General features: G+C 42.8%; 1 protein-coding gene and 1 long non-coding RNA gene across 2 annotated transcripts; one reads left to right on the forward strand and one right to left on the reverse strand.

Moving 5' to 3' along the window:
* The first annotated feature begins 831 nt into the window (after nucleotides 1-831).
* LOC129857604 (uncharacterized) lies at nucleotides 832-2,975 on the forward strand. Its single transcript, XR_008759920.1, has 2 exons — nucleotides 832-1,073; nucleotides 1,559-2,975. It is a non-coding gene; the product is annotated as an uncharacterized LOC129857604 (long non-coding RNA).
* On the reverse strand, nucleotides 2,963-23,138 carry LOC129857602 (thrombospondin-3a-like). The gene is made up of 22 exons (XM_055926033.1): nucleotides 18,568-23,138; nucleotides 16,937-17,140; nucleotides 16,415-16,662; nucleotides 15,934-16,036; nucleotides 15,788-15,820; nucleotides 15,592-15,674; nucleotides 15,426-15,477; nucleotides 15,156-15,304; nucleotides 14,728-14,868; nucleotides 14,475-14,549; nucleotides 12,865-13,017; nucleotides 12,289-12,507; nucleotides 11,998-12,157; nucleotides 11,695-11,813; nucleotides 11,516-11,568; nucleotides 10,768-10,949; nucleotides 10,419-10,597; nucleotides 10,150-10,198; nucleotides 8,402-8,598; nucleotides 7,062-7,234; nucleotides 4,101-4,240; nucleotides 2,963-3,984 (listed from the first exon to the last, which is right to left on the reverse strand). Exons 1-22 carry the CDS (start codon nucleotides 18,659-18,661, stop codon nucleotides 3,923-3,925), a joined length of 2,868 nt encoding a protein of 955 aa, XP_055782008.1. The 5' UTR covers nucleotides 18,662-23,138; the 3' UTR covers nucleotides 2,963-3,922.
* Between the last annotated feature and the right edge of the window lie 1,609 nt (nucleotides 23,139-24,747).

Here is a 24,747-nt window from a genome sequence, read left to right on the forward strand (position 1 = left end):
TGGTGAATTTGGTTAAGTTTAGAATAAGGGTTAGGGTTAGCTAAAATGCTACAGTTGTCCCCAACTTAACTCAAACACAACATTTGGATTGGATCCATCCTCCCTGATCCAATCTCCCTACTTTTAGTTCTGTCTAAAGTAACTAAACCATTGGTGGATATCATACTGTAGGCTTGGGGGGGCCCAGAAATACGTAAAGTATGTTTCGTATGGCTCTGAGGACAGGCTGCGTGGTTTGTAAAATGACCCAACAAAACCAGTTGTCTGCACCATGCACCATTCATTCACACAGCCAAGGTGCTAAATTCAGCTGGAGTAGGACAGGTGCCAAACCGCCCAAACAAACTGTAAGGCTATACTGTATATAGAAACTTTGAAACTGGTATAGAAAATACAACAAAGTGACCAAACGTGTGATCATGTTTTCAGATAGTAGGCGAGCGTCAGTAAACGACATGACTAAAAGTGTTTCCCTTTCAATTTATCGCTAGGTTTTCACGTGACATGAGGCGCGCACAAGTGGCGCGAAATTTCATTGATTGACATCTGAATATCATAAATGCCGAATTTGGGTGAGTCCATTGTAGTTTAATATTTAATCATTATTTAATAAAAGTTCAAAGAGGTAGACATTCCTGCAGAGATACACACAGGGTGAAGGATAGGCGGACGTGTTTCCTCAACTGCAGAGAATGTCCGAAGTTATTGGCCTTTTAAGAGGGGCACCTACATGCCTCAGTGAGCATTGCATAGTGGCCTTTGTTTGTTGTAGCAGTGGAGGCGGGGTCCATTGACCAAGCAGTGGCTATTCCGAGCGCGAGGTCCATTGTCAGAGAGCTTTTAGGAGAGGAAAGAAGTCCTGTATCTTCGGCTCTGGATAATTGCAGAATGGGTTTGGAATGCATTTAAGAAAACAGATCCAGCAAATAAGGAATTCTGGACTAATAAGACCCCATCTTTCTAACTGCCTGGCGAGTTGTTGCTGATGCATTTTCACAGGCCATATCAATACATGTTCCAGAGAATGGCGACACTATATGAATGAAGATGCAATTAATCACTTGTGACTTGAGGTAAGGTTTTAAACACATTTTCATTGGTCTATATGTTTATCTTAGTTAGTGCACTTTTTTATAAAGGCTTAGACAGTGTGTGTTTGGACACACTCCTCCAAAGTCCAAACCTTTCCCCCAAAGGAAATGATGCACCTGTTATGTATCACAATATATATATATATTTATTATAATACTTTTGACAATACATTTTAGAATGTGGAAGTGTTTTTTCCATAGAAAACTTTTTTATCGCCTTACTTTTTTGGTTGCCCTAAACAGATTACCCCTATGTGGCTTGGAGACCTGTTGCCCTGGTAACTGTTAGGGCTCATGTTTGTTGTGTGTGTGTGTGTGTGTGTGTGTGTGTGTGTGTGTGTGTGTGTGTGTGTGTGTGTGTGTGTGTGTGTGTGTGTGTGTGTGTGTGTGAGAGAGAGAGAGAGAGAAATAGAGCATAAGCTCTCTTTTAGACAGTGACTAATATGCAACACCTTTGTCTTCCTCAGGTGATGTGAGTCTCAAAAATATCTGAAGAGAGGGTAAACTTGGGATTGCAGCCAGATCATGAAATGTTGGTGCTTGGGGAGGCAGATTAAGTGTTAATTAACCCCTCCCAGGGCCAGGCAGGTGTGGGATGTGGTGCACTGTTGTACAATGCCCTACCAATATTGCACTCGTCCCGGCCTCCCGGACCCAGGGTATTCCATCTTTAACAGAGGAGCTCAGAAAGGTTGTTTTTCCTCATTATTTTCTCTCCGTAAACATGTGGAAGAGCACTGTGATATGTACTTCAAAACTTTGTTCTCACTTAAAAATATATTTTCAAAATCACTTTCTACAGCACATTTTGCTACTACAATTATTAGAGATACATACTTCATATCTGTAGTACTGCCATTGGCTATATTGACCCAATTTATTCTATCTATTTGCAACATGTGGCCTGCTATGGGAGAAACCCAGGGAATTTATTCTATACAGTTGGTAAGCCTCTGCTTCCAAATGGTCCCACTGTCTGCACCTGACACTGGCTGGCTAGCTTCCACGTGGGGACCTTTGCCAACTCCACTAAGTCATTCTCTTCCCTCTGTCCTTGTGACTTCACTCTGAAAGTTCCCACATATTGGGATAGGAAGCAGTATTGCACAAACTCTGTATGGCCAGCAAGACCTAGGATGACAAATGCCTATCATATTGCATCTATTCTCACCTGAGAGAGAGTTAGTCAGGATAGAGCAAAGAGAATGAATGATCCGATTGGAATCCAGCCACAGTAGTCTGGGGTCAATAGCAGGACATCTCCAGCTTAATAGAATAATGCTTAAAATACTCCATTCTAAATGGAATCCAAATAAATGTTCAAGTCTGTCCTCAGCAGGGTAACTCGTTTTGTTGTTATTACACAAGTAGAATGGGAAGAGGCTTTATTTCACTTATGTGGTAACAAAATGCTCAACTCCATTACAAGGTCAATTACAATGTAACAACATGTTAAAATACAGTGTTATTATTGAGTTATTACAGTGTTACTACACCGGCATGAGAATAACTTAATTAGGCAATGTGACACATAATATATGATATTAAATATAGCAAGTTCTGTACAATGTATATGGATTTTTTTGACTGACTATTATGGTGGAGCAGAGAAGCAGACAGTGGAGACAGACTGGGCAGTTCAGTCAGTTGAGCCCTGGGGTCTGTCTGCTCCTGGGAGGTATGATGACAACCACAGCACTCAGCGGTTAGATACAGTTAGCACCAGTGTCACCACATACTTCACTGACTAGATGACCTTGGAACAGCAGTGCTCACTCACAGTTGCTCTTGATTTATTTGACAGTTTTTAAAAAGTCGTATCGTTCATTAGCATACTTGTTGTGTACAGAATCACAAAGGTCAAATAAACATATTTTTAAGAAATTCAATTGTTTATTCTTTTTTGTGGACAAAGATTGTGTTGTTTTTTGTTTATGCTTCTGTTTAATGAATCAGTTAAAGATGACTTCATTCATAGAAACACTTCCAATAAGGCTTCATTTCATATTCAATTACTGGGCACAAACTCAGATGTCCAGGAAAGTATACACTAGAATCTACAGAGATCCACATTTATTCAAAATAGGGACATAATTCCACTATTAAAGGCTTAACGTAATATGGCTAAATAACTGCAAGTCTACAGTCTCTTGTGACAGATCTGTATTTTGCTGCTGAGATGACATTATCTGATCATGACAGAGTTACCAGGAGTTTCATATCCAGAGGATGTACAGTATTTATCAAATTCCCATCATCCCTGTAACGTTAGCTTATGGTTTTTATTTTACAGTTAGATATGAGATGGAAAAACACATCCTTTAACTGTTCGGTCTTAAAACACAAAATGGAATCCATGTATTCCTATAATAGCTGTAAATACAAAAACACAAAGCAACAACAGCACTCACACCTAACGTAACAGTCAAACTCAACGGTTAACCGCTGTCATTCACACAACCACCGCTCATACAGTGAAATTGAGGGCAAGAACAGCAACTCGAACCTAAAAGTAACACAGTCCTACATACATGAATTATCATGTATACTTTCTTCCAAAGTCTCTGGTACCTTTTTGCTTTTCCAGTCTGGTATAATAACAATGTTGTAAATTGGTTTTTCTTCTTCCTTTACCACAACTCTGAAACCCCTCCCCTTTCACTCATGGGCAGACACAGTCACAAACATTTTAACAGCAGTTGGAAGTCTGTACTGAGAGGCAGTAAGAGTGTGTGTCTGTGAATGTGTGTGTGACTGATTTTGTGTAGATAGACAGTGCTGGACAGGTTACTCATCTATATGCCTCAGCACTCACACATCCTCGAATCATCTCACACCTTGATGTGCAGCAGGACCTGTTTGCGATATGGGTTGAAGTCGTCTGGAACAGTGTCTAATAAACAACAGATACATGAAGCAGAACATACAAGTAAATTAGTTCACTAGCATTATGTTGTTCAATACAAGTATCGTTAGTGGTTAGTAGCAATGTGAAGAACGGAGTCTTACCGTTGCAGCGGTAGCGCAGGTTGGACCAGATGATGTTCTCTTGGGAGAAACAGAAGACCCCCAGTCGTCCGCCTCTCATGGTAGTGTCAATCACCACGCCAGAGTCAGCCACAATCTCCGTCCCCTCATATAACTTCACCCTGCCACAGAGCGCGGGACAATGCACAAATCAGGGGACTTTTACATTCCCTTGTCATTTATAGCCATGTTCCCTTTGGTAATTATCAAAATGAAAGTCATCCACACTGTCTTTATTTATACCACTGTCACATACCCATAACATGTGATTGTTGTGGGTAGCTGTAGTAGTTGGCATATGGTCATATAAGAGATTAGTCAAATGAAGTGCCACCAAACTAAAACCCAGTGGCAAGTAACCACAGAACTCAAAATGGGTTATTTGGATGAACAGAGAAAGAGACACAGAGAGAGCAGGCCCAGCCCCTGTCGCAGCCGCTGCCTGAGTGAGTGCAGTGCATCGCTGCAGTGCTCCATTGACTCCTCTGCACAGCATACAAAGCAGGTGTCTCTCTGTTTGGGTCTGAATAGGGCCTCCCTGCCTCTAAAAAGACCTGTCTCTCTCTCTCCACTCTCCCCTCACTGCACCCCACTGGAGTGACCCCCCCTCCACAAACTCCACCCCCGCCAACTCTCCTTTTCTCTGGCAACTTTTTTTTATAATGGGCAGTGGCATGTATTCATGGATGCCAAGGGAAGCTAAGCTTCCCCCAAAAAATGGACCCCAAAAAATATATACAAAATAATGTATCTTTTGCCTCTCTGTGTTTCATAAATTTCCTTCAATTCGCAACAGGCTGAATGTATCTCATCTGATCTAACGTAACAGTGCCCCCCTGTCTCAGTATGTGCAGCATATCTATCTGATGCTGTCTAGTCAGAAAGAGTATGAAATTGTTGCTGCCCATAGCAGGGAAGCCAGAAAGCATTTGGTCTCCATTTAATTTTTTTTTTTTTAAATAACAGCCAATCGGTGTTGAGCTAAACTGCGTGAGCTCAACATTGAATGGTCCTGGAGCACCAAAAAAAAAGGTGTCAAGGGAAGGCAGTTTGGATTTAGCTTTAGACTAATCACATCACAAGCCAAACATAATTATTGACAGAAAAAAACATGAATTGTTGCATCTCCTTGTGTTGTTATCTTCCGGTGGCTAGCTTGCTAAAATTGGCCCTTTCCTAAATTAGCAATGGATGGAGATAGGGATTTGGACTTGTGGTTTTACTTAATTCTCCATACTGGCCAATGATTATAATGGCGATTCTGATCCAACCATAAATTCATACATTGTGCCCCGGGTAGTATGCTGGCCTGGCGCATCGTTGCCCATGAAAGGTAGTTAGGCTAACAAGCAAGCATTTTAATCAGGTAGCCTAGGACAACAAAAAGTGTGTACTATATGACAGAGTCATAAGCCGTTTAGGCAACATGAAAGAGGAGGATGGCATTGGCATTTCTCTACAAGTAGGGTGAGTCAACATGTTTTTCTACTTATCCGCACGCAAACACACACTAATACACACAAACACACAGAAATCAGTTACATGGACAGCCACATCATATTTAGCTTACGTTGATTGAACTAAATCGTTTTGGTATCTTTTAGTTGTCACTGTATTAGACTAAGCATAGGTGATTAGATGATGTTGAAATGGTGCTGGAATAGCGGAGGTAGCTCCTGTTTCTTTGCAACTTGCGGAAACTTTCCGTGGTTCTAAATCCATAAACATTAACCTGTTTGACCATGCTGTAGGTCATGTAACTGTTTGTTACATGCAATATGTTTTGTGGACTTCACCGGACAGATGTTGCTCTCCAGTTTTGTAATGAAACAAATATGTCGTTGAATTTATTCTGCCACTGTGTCTTCTTATTGTATATATATCACAGTGTCAAGACAGGCTATAGAGCAAATAAAGCAATTATCACAACACATAGGTTATATAATGTCTTTTTGTTCTGGCTTGGCTTCCCCGGTGATTTTACCCACGCATCTCTACTGATAATGGGCTAGAAATGTAAGGGTTTTGAGAGATGCTCAGACACAGGTATTGGTTCAAATTAATGTGTCTTTTGAAAATGTCTAGCTGATGCTTTGTTGAGCACAATGTGGTATTTATGCCACCCAATAAAGCTGGTTTCTTAAACTATTTGCATAAGCAATATGTTCCTCGGACATGACGTCTGATTCAAGATATTCTCTTTCACTCTTAGAATTTGACAATCTGCTTGAGATTTTTCCTTATTCTGCTATGTGAGTCTGCCTCTAGTCAGACTCCCTCACACTTGTTTATCTTTCTGTTTCTTTCTCTGTCTTTGATACTCTCCCTGCTCTCTCCCTCTCTCGCTTTCTCCCCTCACCCCCCCTTCTTTCTCTCTCTCGCTCTCTCTCTGTCTCTCTCAGACCCCCCACTCTACAGTAGTTTCCTCTGGATCTGCATATGAACGGGCGCTCAGCAAATTCTTGCCAAGGATTTGGTTGACATGGCAACGGGGACAATAGAGGGCTAGGGGGCCCAGTCTCTCTGTAAAAGTCACAAAGAGGTTTAGGAGGGAAAAATATGGAGTATATATTGGTGAATAGCCACCCAGTCCACCAAACTGCCACCAGCCATCTTTCTTTTTCTTTTTTTATCATCCAAGCCAAGGCAGTGTAAACTCCCTCTAGTGGTCAACAGTGGTCACACAGACGTGTACCACAACAGTGTCCTGTTCAGTGAGGATGAGCTCAGCTTCAAGTTCAAAGCCATCGAACCCATCTGCCCCCGAGTAAGTAAAAAACAATGGAATTCTGATACATAGTTAAGCAGGTACTAAATGACTTCAGATCATAAAATCTATTGACAATAAAACAGTTACTGAACATCTGATACAAATAGAAAGTAGTAGATTAAAATAAAATAAAAAGAATAAAGAACTAAGAGAGAAAGAGGGGTGTGGCCTACCTGATGTATCCCACCTGGGGCCTGTGGCTGAGCTGCCAGCGGTAAGACGTCTTGTCTCTCCAGCCCACATTCCGTGGGTCCGACCACAGCAGCTTCACCTCCTCGTTGGTGTCCCCTGTGTGCCACAGGGCATTACGCAGGTACTCACCAGGCCCTGTACGGGACTTCACTGCCTGGAGGGGGACAAGAGAGAGAGAGTTTTTTGCATATTCTGAACCCTGTAGTAGATACTTTTTCCATTATTATATTTCACTGGATAACAATCAAAGGTTTTTACAATGTCTCTCTACCACAACATGCTTTGAAAACTGTTGTACTGTTTAAAGAAGCAATAAAACTGGCCTTCTTTAGACTAGTTGAGTATCGTGAGCATCAGCATTTGTGGGTTCGATTACAGGCTCAAAATGTCCAGAAACAAAGAACTTTCTTCTGAAACTCATCAGTCTATTCCTGTTATGAGAAATGAAGGCTATTCCATGCGAGAAAATGACAAGAAACTGAAGATCTCGTACAACGCTGTGTACTACTCCCTTCATAGAACAGCGCAAGCTGGCTCTAACCAGAATAGAAAAAGGAGTGGGAAGCCCCAGTACACAACTGAGCAAGAGGACAAGTACATTAGAGTGTCTAGTTTGAGAAACAGACGCCTCACAAGTCCTCAACTGGCAGCTTCATTAAATAGTACCCACAAAACACCAGTCTCAACGTCAACAGTGAAGTGGCTGCTCCGGGATGCTGACCTTCTAGCCTTCATTTCTCAGAACAAGAATAGACTGACGAGTTTCAGAAGAAAGATATTTGTTTCTGGACACTTTGAGCCTGTAATCGAACCCACAAATGCTGATGCTCCAGATACTCAACTAGACTAAAGAAGGCAAGGTTTTATTGCTTCTTTAATCAGAACAACAGTTTTCAGCTGTGCTAAAATAATTGCAAAAGGGTTTTCTAATGATCAATTAGCCTTTTAAAATGATAAACTTGGATTAGCTAACACAACATGCCATTGGAAAACAGGAGTGATGGTTGCTGATAATGGGCCTCTGTACGCCTATGTAGATATTCCATTAAAAAATCAGCAGTTTCCAGCTACAATAGTCATTTACAACATTAACATGTCTACACTGTATTTCTGATCAATTTGATGTTATTTTACTGGACAAAACATTTGCTTTTCTTTCAAAAACAAGGACATTTCAAAGTGACCCCAAACTTTTGAATGGGGGTGTATATCCAACAGCAGAGTCTGTCTGAAGGTGATTCTCAGGAAGTGTCCCGATTCAGCCAAGTTTCTTATCAGTAGCACCACCTATAGGCTGCTGTGTTTGTGTCCCATCACTCACTTTGAGCTGCAGGCCAGGTTGGGCCATGGCCCTGAAGGGTGTCGACTGCCAGTAGGTCTGCTCTGTCTGTTTCCACATCACCACGTAGAAGGAAGAGGAGTCCTGGTAGCCGAAGATGAAGCCTGCATAGTCGTCATCCGTCACCGTGTTGATGTGAAAGGTGCCCTCAAAGTCCACCCCATTGAACGCTGTGTAGCCTTGGGGAGGTTATTGCGTTGAGTCAGGTCAATTCAGTTCATTGGAATTTAAAAATATACAGTACCAGTCAAACATTTGGACACACCTACTCATTCAAGGGTTTTTCTTTATTTTTACTATTTTCTACATTGTAGAATAATGATGGAAACATCAAAACTATGAAATAACATAGTAAATCACTACTAAATCATGTAGTAAGCAAAAAAAGTGTTAAACAAATCAAAATATATTTTATATTTGAGATTCTTCAAAGTAGCCACCCTTTGCCTTGATGACAGCTTTGCACACTCTTGGCATTCTTTCAACCAGCTTCATGAGGTAGTCACCTGGAATGCATTTCAATTAGCAGGTGGGCCTTGTTAAAAGTTAATTTGTGGAATTTCTTTCCTTCTTAATGCGTTTGAGCCAATCAGGTAGTGGTGGTATACAGAAGATAGCCCTTTTTGGTAAAATACCAAGTCCATATTATGGCAAGAACAGCTCAAATGGGCAAAGAGAAATGACAGTCTATCGTTACTTTAAGACATGAAGGTCAGTCAATGCGTAAACTTTCAAGAACTTTGAAAGTTTCTTCAAGTGCAGTTGCAAAAACCATCAAGCGCTATGATGAAACTGACTCTCATGAGGACTGCCACAGGAAAAAAAGACCCAGAATTACCTCTGCTGCAGAGGATAATTTCATTAGAGTTACCAGCCTCAGAAATTGCAGTCCAAATAAATGCTTCACAGAGTTCAAGTAACATCTCAACATCAACTGTTCAAAGGAGACTGTGTGAATCAGGCCTTCATGGTCAATTTACTGCAAAGAAACCACTACTAAAGGAGACTAATAAGAAGAATAGACTTGCTTGGGCCAAGAAACATGAGCAATGAACATTAGACAGGTGGAAATGTGTCCTTTGGTCTGATGAGTCCAAATTTGAGATGTTTGGTTCCAACCACAATCTCTGCATGTGTGGTTCCCACCGTGAAGCATGGAAGAGGAGGTGTGGGGGTGCTTTGCTGGTGACACTGTCAGTGATTTATTTAGAATTCAAGGCACACTTAACCAGCATGGCTAACACAGCATTCTGCAGAGATACGCCATCTGGTTTGCGCTTAGTGGGACTATCATTTGTTTTTCAACAGGACAATGGCCCAACACACCTCCAGGCTGTGTAAGGACTATTTTACCAAGAAGGAGAGTGATGGAGTGCTGCATCAGATGACCTGGCCTCCACAATCACCCGACCTAAACCCAATTGAGATGGTTTGGGATGAGTTAGATTGCAGAGTGAAGGAAAAGCAGCCAACAAGTGCTCAGCATTTGTGGTAAATCCTTCAAGACTGTTGGAAAAGCATTCCAGGTGAAGCTGGTTGAGAATGCCCTTGAATAAGTAGGTGTGTCCAAACTTTTGACTGGTACTGAATATATTTATTTCCAGCACCTTTTAAATACACAGCTATACTCAAATCACTTTGTTGGCCAGAATTTGAGCAATTCTATTTAGAATGCATCACAGGACCAGGACAAAAAGTAACAAACAACATAACCCATAACATCAACATACCCACAGCTAAACCAGGATCACTGTTCATGGTCTGAACTATTTCCATGCCCTGCAATAAAAGAGGATTCGCTAATATCAGAATTCGTATCCACAATGAGCGTGACAAATATGCACAATGCAATTTACCATGCTTTAGTCTGTAGTCAATGCACTAGCATAGGCCTATTTATAATAACCAGTAGGTAGGAGGATAACCTTACTAAAGGGATATTTCAGCCTACAATCAAAGTTGTTCATGTGTTGAGCCAAAGAGGGAGGTCAAGGGTCACCTGATTGAGCACCACCCAATTGGGATCGATCTGGGCATCGCCCTCTGGATCCAGAATGACTGTCTGATAGGCTCTGAAGTCTGTCAGTGTGACCTCTGAACTCTCAGGGCACACATCAATCAGATCCCAGACTGAATCGTTGTCAAAGTCGTTCTCACACACGTCGCCCACCCCGTTACCTGGGAGAGGAGAGGGAGATGGCCATAGTAAGACAGAGGGGCACTTTTGAAGCATGTAGCAATGCAAAGGTAAAAAATAAGCTAAAACTTCAACATTGAACTATCCCTTTAACGGTTGGTTACTGTTAAAGGGATAGTTCACTGTTCAAGTTTTAGTAACGGTTGGTTACTGTTAGAATCTTTCTGGTTGGGGTTGGTGATAAGTCTGCAGTTGTCTTGAATGTCTGGGATCCCGTCATTGTCATCGTCATCGTCACAGTCATCCCCAAGGCCATCGTTGTCCGAGTCCAGCTGGGAGCTGTTGGGATGGTCAGGGCAGTTGTCCCTGGAGTCCTGGTGACCGTCCCCATCCCTGGAACACACATAGACACATTGGAATTCAGTTCAACTCCTAGGATGGGATTTCATTCAAGGAGTACTCTAGCGCAGTTCACTAGACAACCGACAATGCGCCTTAGGCATTTTAAACAACGTTCATGGTAAATGCTGCACATGTCGGCTCAATCGTAAATTACCTTTTAAAATCCAGTATAGTGCGCTGCCCTATAACGCGCCTTGTATTGAATCCTGGCCCAAGTCATGTTATGTTCACTTATTTTGTTTGTACCGAAATAGTTAGTGTTTTTTGATCACCTAGAAAAACACCATCAGGAAGTTCTAACAACTGCAGCACAAAAACAAGCCCCAGCAGGTGTGTGTGTCTACTTGTAAATGCCAGCAGGTGTGTGTGTCTACTTGTAAATCCCAGCAGGTGTAAAGTGGCTGTGTGTTTTTGTGAATATGAGTGCAGCAGGTGCATGTATGTGTGTGTTAGCTACAGCAGGTGTAGCGCTGTGTGACAGCTGTAGCAGTGTGAGTGCAGTTTGTGTGTGTTTGTGTGCGGGCGTGTGTGCGTGCATGTTTAAATCAGAGACTCACGTGTCCTGGTCAGTGTCACACACATCCCCCACCAGGTCATTGTCAATGTCCGTCTAGGGGGAGAGGGTCAGAATAAACCAAAGACAAGACAAATGTGCAGCCTAAACCCCTATTCAGTGGCTGAATATCTTCTGTAGATCCACATTTTGGGAATTGGGGGTGTGTGAAGGTTATTTTACCTGCATGGGGTTGCTGATCTCAGGGCAGCTGTCACAGGCGTCTCCTACTCCGTCTCCGTCCCTGTCTGTCTGCATGGGGTTGGGGACCTTGGGGCAGTTGTCCAGCACGTTGGGGATACCTGAACACCAGGGTAAGACAGGGGGGAGACATGAGGGCCATCACCTAGTTGCTTAGATTTGCTATGTTAACAATGAGTGTAATGCCAACTTCAACGGCGGCACACAAAAAGGTCTCCCGGACATCTTGCCGTTCATGTGTGAGTGAGTGTGAGTGTGTGCGCACGCGTCTGTGTGAATACACACCATCTCCATCTATGTCATTGTCACAGGCGTCTCCTTGCCCGTTGCTGTCCGTATCCTTCTGGTCAATGTTAGGGACATTGGGACAGTTGTCACAGGCGTCACCGAAAGAGTCTGTGTCTGAGTTCTGCTGATCTTTGTTGGGTTCTAGTCGACAGTTATCCTGCAAAATATAACAGTTATGGTCATGAGAAAAAATGAGAAACAATGACTTACAATCATACAAGTTATATTATCACACACATACACCCAGATACAATTACCACAGAGGGTCTGAGATGGAAACACACACACCTCCACATTCTTGATGCCGTCCCCATCTGCGTCCTCGTCACACTGGTCTCCGATGCCATCGTTGTCTGCGTCCTCCTGGCCTGAGTTGGGTGTGTAAACACAGTTGTCCTGTTTACAGTGCTTGTCATTGTCCATACAGGGTAGAGAGCGGTCTGGGTATCCATCAATGTCTGTATCTGTGCCACAAGTGTTCCCATTACCGGCCCAGCCAATGTTGCACTGCAGAATGGAAGAAAAAAGAGCATTTTAAAACAAACCTACAATACATCTATAACATGGGTGGGCAATTCCAGTCCTTGAGAGCCTGATTGGTGTCACAGTTTTGTCCCAGCTCCAGCTAACACACCTGACTCCAATAATCACCTAATCATGATCTTCAGTTTAGAATGCAATTTGATTAATCAGCTGTGTTTGCTAGGGATGGAGAAAAAGTGTGACACCAATCAGGCCCTCAAGGACTGGAGTTGCCCAGCCAAGATCTATAAAGTAGTATTTAGAGTTTGGCAGTATAGGGCAGTGTGGCTCCTCTTTTCCTGTCCAGGATGGCGAAGGTAGTAAAAGACCACTGTTGCTTACCGCACAGGACACCTCTCCGTTCCTCTCTATAATGCAGTGGGCGTTGGCATCACAGGGGTTAAAGCTGAGTGTGGCACAGGACCTACGGGGCACGCAGCCCACTGTCTGGTTCCCCAGGTAACCCACCTTACAGCCACCACACCTGAACGAGCCCTGGGAGAGATGGAGAGAAGGAGAGGTGGGAGAGAGAGAGGAGGAGGGTGGAGAGAGAAAGAGAGAAGGGGGAGAGAGAGGAGGAGGGTGGAGAGAGAAAGAGAGATGGGGGAGAGAGAGGAGGAAGGGAGAGAGAAAGAGAGATGGGAGAGAGAGAGGAGGAGGGTGGAGAGAGAAAGAGAGAAGGAGAGGTGGGAGAGAGAGAGAGGAGGAGGGTGGAGAGAGAAAGAGAGAAGGAGAGGTGAGAGAGAGAAGAGGAGGGTGGAGAGAGAAAGAGAGAAGGGTGGAGAGAGAAAGAAGAGAAGGGTGGAGAGAGAAAGAGAGAAGGAGAGGTGGGAGAGAGAGAGGAGGAGGGTGGAGAGAGAAAGAAGAGAAGGGTGGAGAGAGAAAGAGAGAAGGAGAGGTGGGAGAGAGAGAGGAGGAGGGTGGAGAGAGAAAGAGAGAAGGAGAGGTGGGAGAGAGAGAGGAGGAGGGTGGAGAGAGAAAGAGAGATGGGGGAGAGAGAGGAGGAGGGTGGAGAGAGAAAGAGAGATGGGAGAGAGAGAGGAGGAGAGTGGATAGAGAAAGAGAGAAGGAGAGGTGGGAGAGAGAGAGGAGGAGGGTGGAGAGAGAAAGAGAGAAGGAGAGGTGAGAGAGAGAGGAGGAGGGTGGAGAGAGAAAGAGAGAAGGAGAGGTGAGAGAGAGAGAAGAGAAGGGTGGAGAGAGAAAGAAGAGAAGGGTGGAGAGAGAAAGAGAGAAGGAGAGGTGAGAGAGAGAGAAGAGGAGGGTGGAGAGAGAAAGAGAGAAGGAGAGGTGAGAGAGAGAGAAGAGAAGGGTGGAGAGAGAAAGAGAGAAGGAGAGGTGAGAGAGAGAGAAGAGGAGGGTGGAGAGAGAAAGAGAGAAGGAGAGGTGGGAGAGAGAAAGAGAGATGGGGGAGAGAGAGGAGGAGGGTGGAGAGAGAAACAGAGATGGGAGAGAGAGAGGAGGAGGGTGGAGAGAGAAACAGAGATGGGAGAGAGAGAGGAGGAGGGTGGAGAGAGAAAGAGAGAAGGAGAGGTGGGAAAGAGAGAGAGGAGGAGGGTGGAGAGAGAAAGAGAGAAGGAGAGGTAGGAGAGAGAGAGGAGGAGGGTGGAGAGAGAAAGAGAGAAGGAGAGAGAGAGGAGGAGGGTGGAGAGAGAAAGAGAGGTGGGGGAGAGAGAGGAGGAAGGGAGAGAGAGGAGGAAGGGAGAGAGAAAGAGAGATGGGGAGAGAGGAGGAGGGTGGAGAGAGAAAGAGAGATGGGGGAGAGAGAGGAGGAGGGTGGAGAGAGAAAGAGAGATGGGGGAGAGAGAGGAGGAAGGGAGAGAGAACAGCTTTACTACACAGCGGCTCTAGAGTACTCTCATATGATCACAAGAGGGCGATGTCTCGTTGTGAAGATTTGACGCTGTACATACATTGTAATAAACATCTTCACATTGGAAAAGGGTTCTACTTACGATGGTGTTGGTACACATGGAGTGGGGCACACAGGCGTTGGCAACTTCAATACACTCATCGATGTCTACACACTCCTGTAGACAAAACCACAGCAAGGTGTGTGAGGAAGAAAAAAGACAATAGGGAATTATAGATTATGTCAATAAGGAAAAAAGTTATTGTGTGTGTGTGTGTGTGTGTGTGTGTGTGTGTGTGTGTGTGTGTGTGTGTGTGTGTGTGTGTGTGTGTGTGTGTGTGTGTGTGTGTGTGTACCTGCTTGTGGTGCTTGGCGTACTCCAGTCCGACCCCAAAGACGGGTGGGCCCCAGAGACCAGGGGGGCAGAGCTCACAGCTGAAACCCTTCACTGTGTTTATACACGCACCTGGAGAGTAGCAGGGCTGGGCTATGGAACACTGAGACAAATTAGAGAGACAGAGAATAGAAATAGAGAGAGAACAGAGAGAGTGGGGGAGACGAGAGAGAAATAGACAGAGATAAGTGGTACAGTAGGGGCTCTTTGAAATAAGAGCCGTGCTGAGTACTTGAAGTGACTCTGTCTATTTTGACAACAGCTCAGCTGTCACCCTAAAAGCCTTGTCAATTCACATTTCATTCAACTGTGAGCTTGAGGCAGTGTAAAAACCACAATTTAAAACTCGACCAGGCTAATTTCCATTTCCTGTCTGTTATTGTGTTATACCTCGTCAATGTCCTGGCAGTGGGTTCCGTTGCCCATCATGCCCTCTGGGCAGGGACCACAGCGGTACCCTGGGTAGTCAAAGGTCTCCATGCAGGACACACCCTTAAAACAGGGGTTGGGGGAGCAGGGGGAACGAGGGTCGTGGAAGCCTGGAGGTCAACACACCGTTGGTTTAGGTTTTGTATTTAAGAGCAAGAAAAAAACAGGGAACATGAGATGGGTCAAATTTTCCACACATATAGTTTTTTTCCCCCATGGCCGTTCACTCACCACACACTTGGCACTCCAGAATGGTGTTCCTAATCAGGGACATCTCCTTCACCTGGAGAAGGAGAGGACATCAGTGAAAATGCACAATCACATACAGTATGCAGACACACATACATGCTGCATGCATACACTTGTACAAACCCACACACACAAACACACAACCCACCTGCTCTCTGATGTCCTCTCGCAGCTCTCCTAGGATCTGGTTAAAGATGATTAGCTGACCAATCAGAGCCTTAGTGTGGTCACCTGACATACAATACCCACAGAATGCCAAATCATTGTCAAGTAAAGTCAACACACATTTCCATAAGACATTGATTCCACTGTATGCTAGAAAAGAGACATTTGGATACACTCACCTAGAATGGAGTTCACTTCTGCAGTCGCACCGACTGTAAGAAGAGGAAAAGGACTTAAGGTTGAAACATGTTCAGGATACACATCTGATTAACTTTTTTCATAACAGACTTCATCTTGGAAAGTCATATAAGGATTTTGGACACACCTGTGTTGTAGACTGATGAATCCCCCTGGAATGGACAGTCTGTCAGGGCACCTGCTTTGGCCACACTGCCCCCTAGAGCCATTTTGAGGGACTCCACAGCGCCCTGTAATGGGAGAAGCTTGGATCACACCATGCTGTGGTTGAAGCTGCTATGATATGATATGATTTGATATGACAGCTGTTGCTATGGTTAAAGGTAGTCAAAGAGGACCACCTCTCAATTCGACTCTCAAAAGTCGCCTCCACTCCCCGTCTGCTCCACTTCATCTACACTGATGTGAAAGACCTTGACAGGTGAAAGCTAATTTCTAGTAGGCATCCACCATACTGCTTTACCCAGTGTTTTCAAATAAGTGCAGATTGAGGATAGAAGACGAGGAGAGCAAGCCACGTTGGGCTATTGAGATGAAGCCCTGGCCCCTAGCTAAAGGGGCATGGGATTTACTTGAGATTTAGTGTCAGACTCAGTGCTCCTTGTCACCTGTAGCCGTGCGTAGGCCTTGAAGCCATTACGAATCTCCACCTTCTCCGCAGAGAAAGGGACCAATGGAGGGAGGCCCTGGCTGGAGTCAGCCAATCGACAATTGACGTAGAGCTCCAGGTGTAGGTTGTCTCTGCGCAGGCCTCCAACCCGGAGAATAATGGAGTGTGTGCGACCATCAGCCAGGTTTGCGCTCTGGAGGTTCACTGTGTGAATTTTGCCATCCTCCCTCACGTAACGCACCAGAGCTACGAGAGAGGGTAACAGGGGGAGGGGAAAAAATGATGGATTTACTGAACAAGGAAAGGTAACTAATAACAGCAAAAGAAGAACAATGAGAGAAAAGTCAAACAGATACAAAAAAGGTGGATGGAAAAAGGGAAACTTAATGGACAGATTGATATTCATGTTAACACTTTTAAATACTAAAGGTGGTTTGAAACTGAGTTAGTTGAATGCTCCGTCACAGAGAAACTGGGAAATAGTTAATTCTGGTTTAGTCAGTGGGTGAGAGTGAAGTACCTTTATTGATCTTTCCCATGATGGCCAGCTCCAGGTACTTCTTGTTCTCCTCTTTGCTGTAGAGGCCCAGCAGCACCCCTCCCATCTTGGGAGGCAGGCGGAATGTGGACACGATGTAGATGTCACTGAGCACACTCATGGCACCTGTCACCTTCTCCACCGCAGACACACTGGTCTTGGAGTCCAGGGTTAGCATGTCAATGACTGGAGAGGGGGTGGGGAGAGAGCGATAATGAAAGAGAGACTGACAGAGAGAGATAATGAAGAGAGAGGGTATCTATCTACCATCTTCCCTGATCAAAGGCTCTCATCCAGTCCCATGATGACGCTTCACCTTTGACCCTTGCCCAGGTATATGAGGACACCTGTTGAGTGACTAGTTGACATCTCAACTTAACAATAGCAAATCTGACTCTTATTATAACCACATCCCTTATGAAGACTTCTTAAGAAACAAGTTTTACAAGTTATTTTATTTCACTAATAAATAGTCCCCATCTACAGTTTAAATGTTTGTTTAATAGGCAGATAGTACAGTGTTATAACATTGAAGGTATAAATACATAGTACATTTCAACTATTTTCTTACACATATTTTTCTATTTAATTTCTCTTCCTATGACTATGAATTTCTCTCTGTATTTATTGTCTTTCCTAGACTGTGCACCAATACAGAATTAATTTACTTCCATCAATTTTAGCAGTGGTATTCCTGAACATTATCACAGAGAACTTCATAATGCCAAAAGTCAAAGCCCATGCTGACACATTGTTGGATATTAAAACCCAGGGGAAAACAAAAGAGAGAGGAATAAAAGGAGCAGGACTCCTGGCTGCTTTCTAGCTCTTAGTAAGAAGGCTTTCCCCTTCCTCCTTCCTCTCTCTGCCTCTTTCTCTCTCTCTCTTGCTATTATTTCTGACACTTCTTCACCCGTTCACACACTGGTTTGGACAATGAGGTTTGGCAATGATCAGGATTTCTGCCACAGACAGGCTGTGAGCACTCAGGGGAGAAAGAGGGGAATAAGGGGGAAAGTCAGCCAAGGAAGTCAGAAAATAGTTGGCCTAGCACTTTCTCTGTTCCTGTATATGTCATAAAGAATACAAGTGGAGGAGACGATCAGTTATGACATGTGGAAGGAAAAAAATGGTCATCTCAACAACAAAAAAGAAAAGAGAGAAAATATGAATGATCAATTACAAATAATATAAAATATTATTCATGTATGAAATGGAAAATAAATAACCTAATTAACCAGCAGTGAAACATGACCAACATAACCAAGATGAATGAGAAAACAGATGATAGAAAGTAGCCTATAGAGATAAAACAGCACATTTCAAGCCATAAAGGTGAGAGAAAAACGTTGCGCCCTGTGTGTGGAGTGTTTTACGCTCGACTTGGAAATTGTTATAGGGCTCACACACACTTCTAAAACTACAGTTTTAACTCATATTTTCAGGGTTATAATAACCATCTCGAGTTTATGTGCGTCTATGGCAGAACAAAGTGAAGTCCAGACCAAAAACTGTCTGCATCAATTCATTTCGAAAACACACTTCCACCTAATTCAATTTGATGATTCACAAAATACGCACTACTATGAGTGAGTTAGTATTATTTGTATTACCTTGCATATCTTGCTTATCCATTGGCTCACATGTTGCAATGAATATAAATGTGGATAGAGCCAGAAAAGTTGGCACATCGCGCCTCGCACCCATGTCCCAAGAAACGGTGCGGGAAAGTTGACACGAAAGTCAACAGGAGTAAATAACTATCCGCCGAGAGTCCAGTTTGATGTTTATGAATGGAGCTTTATTTCAAAGTGAAAAATATAAGTCTGCAGGGTAAGTTGACCGCAGAATGTAGGTTCAAGAGCCGTTACAAATGTCGACTGGCTTCCTACAGGCGCGCACCGGCCAAGTACCTCGTTCGCGCAGAGTGGATGTGACAGTGAGCGAGGGAGTTCATTCGCCTGCTATAACCTGAGGCGTGCGGGGTGTCCAACTTTCTCAATTCTCATGTTATACAGCCATAATCTAGGCTGAGCCGGTAGTCTATACAGTAATTCATCTGATATGAAGTTATTTATAGCAGGGGTGTTCAACTCTTACCCTATGAGGTATGTTGTACCTAATAATTAATTGCACCCACCTGGTGTCCCAGGTCGAAATAAGTCCCTGATTAGAAGGGAACAATGAAAGAACGCAGGTAGAACTGGCTTCGAGGTTCAGAGTTGATTTTGAAGGGCCTATAGCCTTAAGTAGGCTATGTACTTCAAACATATCAGACTATCCTCCCTGAGCAGGAAGATAAAAGAGGGTAAGGAAAGAAGAACAAAACAGAAAAACAAATCAGATGTCATAAAATGGTTCACATGTGTTTCCGTGATATTAAGTTCTACTAAACTAACATTTGGAATTGTTTTAAGATGGTCATACCATGGATCATTTAGCTATTAGATGTTACATTTTAGGTATGGCTATCAAATATACAGTATATATATACAGTTGAAGTCAGAAGTTTAAATACAATTAGGTTGGCGCCATTAAAACTTGTTATTCAACCACTCCACAAATGTCTTGTTAACAAACTATAGTTTTGGCAAGTCGGTTAGGATGTCTACTTTGTGCATGACACAAGTAATTTTTCCAACAATTGTTTTCAGACAGATTTTTTCACTTACAATTCACTGTATCACAATTCCAGTGGGTCAGAAGTTTACATATACTACGTTGACTGTGCCTTTAAACAGCTTGGAAAATTCCAGAAATTATGTCATGGTTTTAGAAGCTTCTGATAGGCTAATTGACATCATTTGAGTCAATTGGAGGTGCACCTGTGGATGTATTTCAAGGCCTACCTTCAAACTCAGTCCCTCTTTGCTTGACATCATGGGAAAATCAATAGAAATCAGCCAAGACCTCAGAAAAACAATTGTAGACCTCCACAAGTCTGGTTCATCCTTGGGAGCAATTTCCAAAAGCCTGAAGGTACCACGTTCATCTGTACAAACAATAGTACGCAAGTATAAACCGCTCAGGAAGGAGACGCGTTCTGTCTCCTAGAGATGAACGTACTTTGGTGCGAAAAGTGCAAATCAATCCCAGAACAACAGCAAAGGACCTTGTGAAGATGCTGGAGGAAACAGGTACAAAAGTAAATGGGAAAATGGGGATGCTTGCAAGCCGAAGAACACCATCCAACCGTGAAGCACGGGGGTGGCAGCATGATTTTGTGGGGGTGCTTTGCTGCAGGAGGGACTGGTGCACTTCACAAAATAGATGGCATCATGAGGGAGGAAAATTATGTGGATATATTGAAGCAACAGCTCAAGACATCAGTCAGGAAGTTAAAGCTTGGTCGTAAATGAGTCTTCCAATTGGACAACGACCCCAAGCATACTTCCGAAGTTGTGGCAAAATGGCTTAAGGACAACCAAGTCAAGGTATTGAGGTGGCCATCACAAAGCCCTGACCTCAATCCCATAGAACATTTGTGGGCAGAACTGAAAAAGCGTGTGCAAGCAAGGAGGCCTACAAACATGATTCAGTAACACCAGCTCTGTCAGGAGGAATGGGCCAAAATGCACCCAACTTATTGTGGAAGTCTACCCGAAACGTTTGACCCAAGTTAAACAATTTAAAGGCAATGCTACCAAATACTAATTGAGTGTATGTAAACTTCTGACACACTGGGAATGTGATTAAATAAATAAAGCTGAAATAAATAATACTATTATTCTAACATTTCACATTCTTAAAATAAAGTGGTGATCCTAAGTGACCTAAAACAGTGACTTTTTACTAGGATTAAAAGTCCGGAATTGTGAAAAACTGAGTTTAAATGTATTTGGCTAACGTGTATGTAAACTTCCAACTTCAACTGTATATGTTTTGTTGTTGATAAAATAGAATTTGGCCTTTACTACTATAGCCCATAGAAAGCAATGAATAACACATTCATGAATGGCAAAAAAGACAGTCAAAAAATAAATCATAAGGAATAAGGTTTTGAAGGGTCTGTCCTATATCTAGGAGATAAAAGAGAGCTCAGGAAATATTTTTGTTTTTTTGGACACTCCTTAACTTTTTGGCACAAAACTACCTCCATACTTCCATTCATTTGTATGGGCTACTATCAGACAAGGGGTTGTTGAGCAAAACGGAGAACACCATCCTGTTCATGAGTCTCATCTTTCCATAGAGGTGTTATATTCATTTGTAGGCCAAATCTAAAGTTCAATGTGGTTCCATCACATTTTCAACTCTCAATAGTTTTTCACAAAAACTTTTGCGTTAAATAGCAAATGTGTATAGCCTACTCTGGTCTTCCCACAGTGCGCTCTAGCCAACAGCTCACAGATAAAGTGCAGGGGGTAGGCTCTGCCAAGCCTGAGTCTACAATGTCCTATCCCGGAGCTTGAGTAAATTACATTACTAAGCTGCTCCCGAATGTCTTAAGTCTGGACATGGAAATTGATTCTATCGTAGTCCATGTGGGGTTTAATGACATTATGAAGGGCAGCTCTGAACAGTTGAAACTGGATTTTAAAGAGCTGATTGACTCTCTGCTAGACACTAATAAAAGACCCATCATATATGTCCCTGTGCCCTCTCTGAATCCTGGCATTGAATGCTTTAGCAGGATTATTTCTCTTCACAACTGGCTATGTGATTATTGCAACTCAATGGGTGTAACTTTTGTTGACAATTTTGATACCTTTTGGAAAAAAACATTTTTTATAAGGAGACCCAAGTCCACCCAAATCATTTGAGTTCCTGGATCCTTTCACAGCATCAAAAGGATGTGTTGAGACAATGATTCATCAATGACCCAAGCCTAGCTCCCTTTCCCCACTTTACTGTGTTAAGGAATAATAAATAATAAATAAATTCCCTGTAAACTGTATTTTTCTCTGCCTCTGTCATCCTTCCTCGCACCTACAATCACATACTTTTTCACTCCATGGGGAGGTGAGATGTAGCAGGGTGTTGCGTTCCCTCCAAGAGGCGTATGTAACACTCTACCATTGTGACGCTGAGCTTCAACAAATGTACAATATACCAGGGGCATTGGTAGACACAATGTAAGTAACCTAATTGATGTCCATCTAACTGCCCTGAATGCCTCTGCTGATCATTCAGCTATTGTATGCAGTAATCATGTGCCTATGAACCAGATTTATACTGTTAGCACTGAGGTGGTGTGCCCTTGTAGGATGTCCACGGTTTGCACCTCAACCTGCACTAACATAAATAACATGAGCATATCTACTTCTGCTAAACTTCCCAGTAAAGCAATGACAAATAGTAAGCATCCAAGAAAAGAGCTCCAAATAGCACATGCTAACATATGTAGCTTAAGAAACAATGTTAACGAAATCAATCATTTGCTAGTAACAGATGACATTCATACTCTGACTATCTCTGAAACTCACTTATAATAGATAATACCTTTGATGATACAGTGGTAGCAATACAAGGTTATATCATTGACAGAAAAGACAGAAATGCCAATGGTGGAGGTGTTGCTGTTTATATAGATCTCATGTTAAATACTTTGAAGGAATATGGCTACAGGTTCATCTGCCTAACCTAAAGCACATTCTTGTGGGAAGCTGCTATAGACCACCAAGTGCTAACAGTCAGTATCTGGATGACATGTGTGAAATGCTTGTTAAGGTATGTGAAATCAACAGAGAGATATATTTTCTGGTGATTTAAATATTAACTGGCTTTTATCAAGCTGCCCACACAAGAAAATATTCAAACTGTGACTAGTGCCTGCAACCTGGTTCAAGTTATCAGTCAACCTACCAGGGTAGTTACAAACAGCACAGGAATTAAATCATCAACATGTATTGATCACATCTTCACTAATGCTGCAGAAATGTGCTTGAAAGCAGTATCCAGATCCATCGGATGTAGTGATCACAATATAGTAGCCATATCTAGGAAAACTACAGCTCCAAAGGCTGGGCCTAATATAGTGTTTAAGAGGTCATACAAGAAGTTTCCCAGTTCTTCCCTGGCCTGCATACTCACCAGACATGTCACCCACTGAGCATGTTTGGGATGCTCTGGATCTACCTGTACTACAGCGTGTCCAAGTTCTCGGCAATATACAGTAAATGGGACAACATTCCACAGGCCACAATCAACAGCCTGATCAATGCATGAGGCAAACAGTGGTCATATCAGATACTGACTGGTTTTCTGATCCACACTCCTACATTTTTTAAAGGTATCTGTGACCAACAGATGCATATCTGTATTCCCAGTCATGTGAAATCCATAGATTAGGGCCTAATTTATTTAAATTGACTGATTTCCGTATATGAACTATAACTCTGTAAAATCTTTGAAATTGTTGTGTTTATATATTTTTCAGTATAAATGTGCACTGGAGAGCATGTAATTACCAAGTGTATTACTGCATGTGTACAAAGCACACATATCTATTTTTAATATCAGTGTTAACAGAAGAAGGCTACAGAAATGACTACATTCAACAAATATTTTGAATCTTTGTAAAATGGCCATTTCGTTTTCGCATGAAAAGGCTACATGAGTATAACTTCTACATGCATAAAACTTCTCTCCTCAAGTCTCCAGCCCTCCCCATTCTTTTCTTATCCCTCAGCTTGTGAAATGTTTTTGTTTGATTACTTATGAGTTGCCGGGGCAACTTGGATTTAACAGCATGTGATGGAGAGAATATATTTCTCATACATGTTCTTTATTGGACCTTGATGACAACTGGATAGGCAAAATATAGACCCAGTCATTGTTGCCACATTTCTGGATTGCCACCTTTCCAACAGGCCTGTAATATGTATGGTTTTGGATTCCAGTGTCTGGTTTTTCATATGGGTTTTCCTGAGAGGAAAATATGAGTGAATGTACTGTCTTATCCTGGTCGAGTTGAATGTGTTATGATTCCCCGTTTTAGCACTATTTAACAAACTCAATCCAGCCGAATTTCTGACCTCTGTTCATTGCTGCAGATTGCGCACATGCAGTGTTGCGTTTATGTCTGATTCGTGGAAAATGAGGGTGATCATGTACAAGCGTTTTTTCCCCCACTTAAAACAGGAATTCTTTCCCAGATCATTTTTCAAGGTCATTAAACTCAGCCCCTAGAGATTTCATTGAAAGCAGAGGGAGTTTCTTTTAATCGCGGTGCAGCTCGCTGATTGCTCCAAAGCTCATAAGTGGGCAGAAGGGTGGATCTCAAATATTCCAATGCGGAAAGAGACGCGCATGCTACGCCACGCACTCACGCACACGCTAAACTAAACAAAAACCCTGCGTCAACAGGAGGTAATGCGGAATTCCTTGCCGATGGCGTCATGCGCAGATGTTGGTATGCGGAGACCAGGTTCAAGTGAAACTTGTTATTGGGGCAACAAAGAGGGGGGATGCCAGGAACTACGAGGCCAGGTGCACAGTCACTGTATTTCCTAAAAGAAAACATATGGAAATGTTTATTCATCCTTATTGGTCATGTAGCATGTCTATTTCTTATTAAAAACGGGGTGGTTTGAGCCCTGAATGCTGATTGGCTGACAGCCATGGTATGTCAGACCGTATACCACGGGTATGACAAAACATGTATTTTTACTGCTCTAATTACCTTGGTAACCAGTTTATAATACCAATAAGACACATCTGGGGGTTGTGGTATATGGCCAATAAACCACACCACCTCAGGGCTTATTGCTTAAACAATCTTCTCCCAACCTTTAATCTGACTAAACTATAGTAATATTCAAATATGCAACCTGGTTTCAGAGCATTTTGTA

Source organism: Salvelinus fontinalis, chromosome 6, assembly GCF_029448725.1.
Source record: "Salvelinus fontinalis isolate EN_2023a chromosome 6, ASM2944872v1, whole genome shotgun sequence".
NCBI lineage: Eukaryota > Metazoa > Chordata > Actinopteri > Salmoniformes > Salmonidae > Salvelinus > Salvelinus fontinalis.